This window comes from Capsicum annuum, unplaced genomic scaffold (genome assembly GCF_002878395.1).
Source record: "Capsicum annuum cultivar UCD-10X-F1 unplaced genomic scaffold, UCD10Xv1.1 ctg20764, whole genome shotgun sequence".
NCBI lineage: Eukaryota > Viridiplantae > Streptophyta > Magnoliopsida > Solanales > Solanaceae > Capsicum > Capsicum annuum.
This window is the reverse complement of record NW_025826650.1, coordinates 1-1,936: the sequence shown is the minus strand read 5'-3', so window position 1 is coordinate 1,936 and position 1,936 is coordinate 1. Positions and strand designations below refer to the sequence as shown.

General features: G+C 37.4%; 1 protein-coding gene across 1 annotated transcript; it reads right to left on the bottom strand.

Annotated features, from left to right (window-relative positions):
- Nucleotides 1-287: 287 nt before the first annotated feature.
- Nucleotides 288-1,805, bottom strand: LOC124890615 (the record flags this gene model as incomplete). Its single annotated transcript, XM_047402407.1, is given in 2 exon segments — nucleotides 288-1,647; nucleotides 1,753-1,805. A coding segment is annotated over 1 exon segment (480 nt). The 3' UTR covers nucleotides 288-1,164.
- Between the last annotated feature and the right edge of the window lie 131 nt (nucleotides 1,806-1,936).

Below are 1,936 nucleotides of genomic sequence, written 5' to 3'. Positions count from 1 at the left end.
AGGAAATGAATGAAGAAGCACCTTTTTTCTTGCCTTTACATATATGTTTACCTTTTTCTTCTTTGCACTTGTTTAACTAAAGTCCACACGTTTACTGCGCTTTGTGGTTAAGGCCCGAAAGACTTGCAGCACTTTTTAAAGCTTTTAACTTTGACAACATAGTTTTCAAACCCCACACCCCCTTCCCACCTCACCAGGCAAAACTTTATGAAATTCCAAGTTACCCCTATGCATAGTATAATAAGAAAGGAAATTTGTGATATAACTTTTCTAAATGAAAACTGCTGAACCTATAATTAATTATAGTGTTCTTTGTAGCAGCTTAGATTTTTAGAAAAGATGGTAGAGATCCTGCGTTCAGCTGTTATTGCCACTTTTCATAAAGAGAATTTGAATGTGCTTGGTTCAACAAAAAAATTAGGCCCACACGTGAGAGGGCATAATTAAAGATATATTTAAGTAATTAAAGTATGTCCTCTAAGAGGGATGGCCTTGGCTCAGCGGTAAGCTTGCTTACCGTGGTGTGCCAGGGTCGGAGGTTCGAAACGCCCCTCCAGCGAAGCTGGGGTGAGGGCGCGTAGGTCAGGCCCGGAGTGGTCCCCCCCCTCCCCGACACCTACGGAGTAGGTATGAACCGGGTCGTCCCTTTAAAGTATGTCCTCTAACTCAGCTAAAGCTTTTAAATGAGATGACGACATTTCCACAAAAAATAAACATCAATTGATAAAAGAGAGAATTCCCAAACATAGGAAGCAGACAAATCAATCTCAGAAAAGTACGAGTTAAAAAGGCTACCAATGCAGCACACTGTCATGTAATATTTGAAGATAAAGGAAGGACAAAGGAGAGAGGAAATTTATATGTCAAATTCGGAGCAAAATAAATACTTCCACAATTAAAAGAACAAAAACTCAAATGAGATCTTAAAAATTTAATCAATTGACATTGATACCTCTACATAAAGGATGTATAAGAATGGTAGAGAAACCACATGGGGAAAGCAAGAAAATTAACTAGACTATCATGAGTAATACCCCTACTAAGGGAAAATTCAAATGTGTAACAAGGAAAATCTAGAGAGAGTGATTTTACACAAAGGTAATCAAGAATTTAAAACACAAGTCATGATTTTACACAAAGGTAATTAAGAATTTAAAACACAAGTCAGTCATTTGTGCAAGAGCCAAATGGTCCCATAAATTGCTGGATCAACAATTCAACATAAGGAAAAAGGAAACAACAGAAACTTGCCTCTGCAACTGGCCAAGCTTGAATCTTGGCAAAAGCTTTGAGATCATCACCTTCTTTGAGAACCTTCAAACAGTTGGGGCATCCAGCAAAATGCAATGTCACCAACCATGATCCAGAATCCTTAACATTTAATGATGAAAGCAACCCTCTATCAGAAACCAGACCAAATCTTAGCCTTTCAGGAGGAAGAAATAAGTCTCTCGAAACTGTCAAAAACTTTGGTAAGAATGATTCAAAACGTTGGAATTCATCAATTTTACAGGAAGGCCCACTATTAGGACTCATATTCTCAGCCGCGAGGAAAACACTACTGTTTGCTGAGGTAAACTCACTAAGCCAAGGCATGCCACTAAACAGATTGTCAACACCACAATCCATCTTCGCATTTTCCATCCCCTATTATTAGAAACCAAAAAAAGGCAAAGTCATTAAGCAATATGTATTGCACAAATCAAACAGTAGTTACGTAGTCATAAGCAATAAGAAGCTACCATCTGCCACCTGATTTTCATTTTCTTTAGCTTCAATTGTTCCATTAAACTGTTCGGGAAATCCTGTTTCAGAATATGAGAGACTATTCAGAACTTTCAAAGCTATCATTCAAGCACTAAATAGAAGAAGAAAAAAAATTGCAAAGAGATATTATCATACTAGTGAATGTTTATCCATGCAATAGAACAATCTC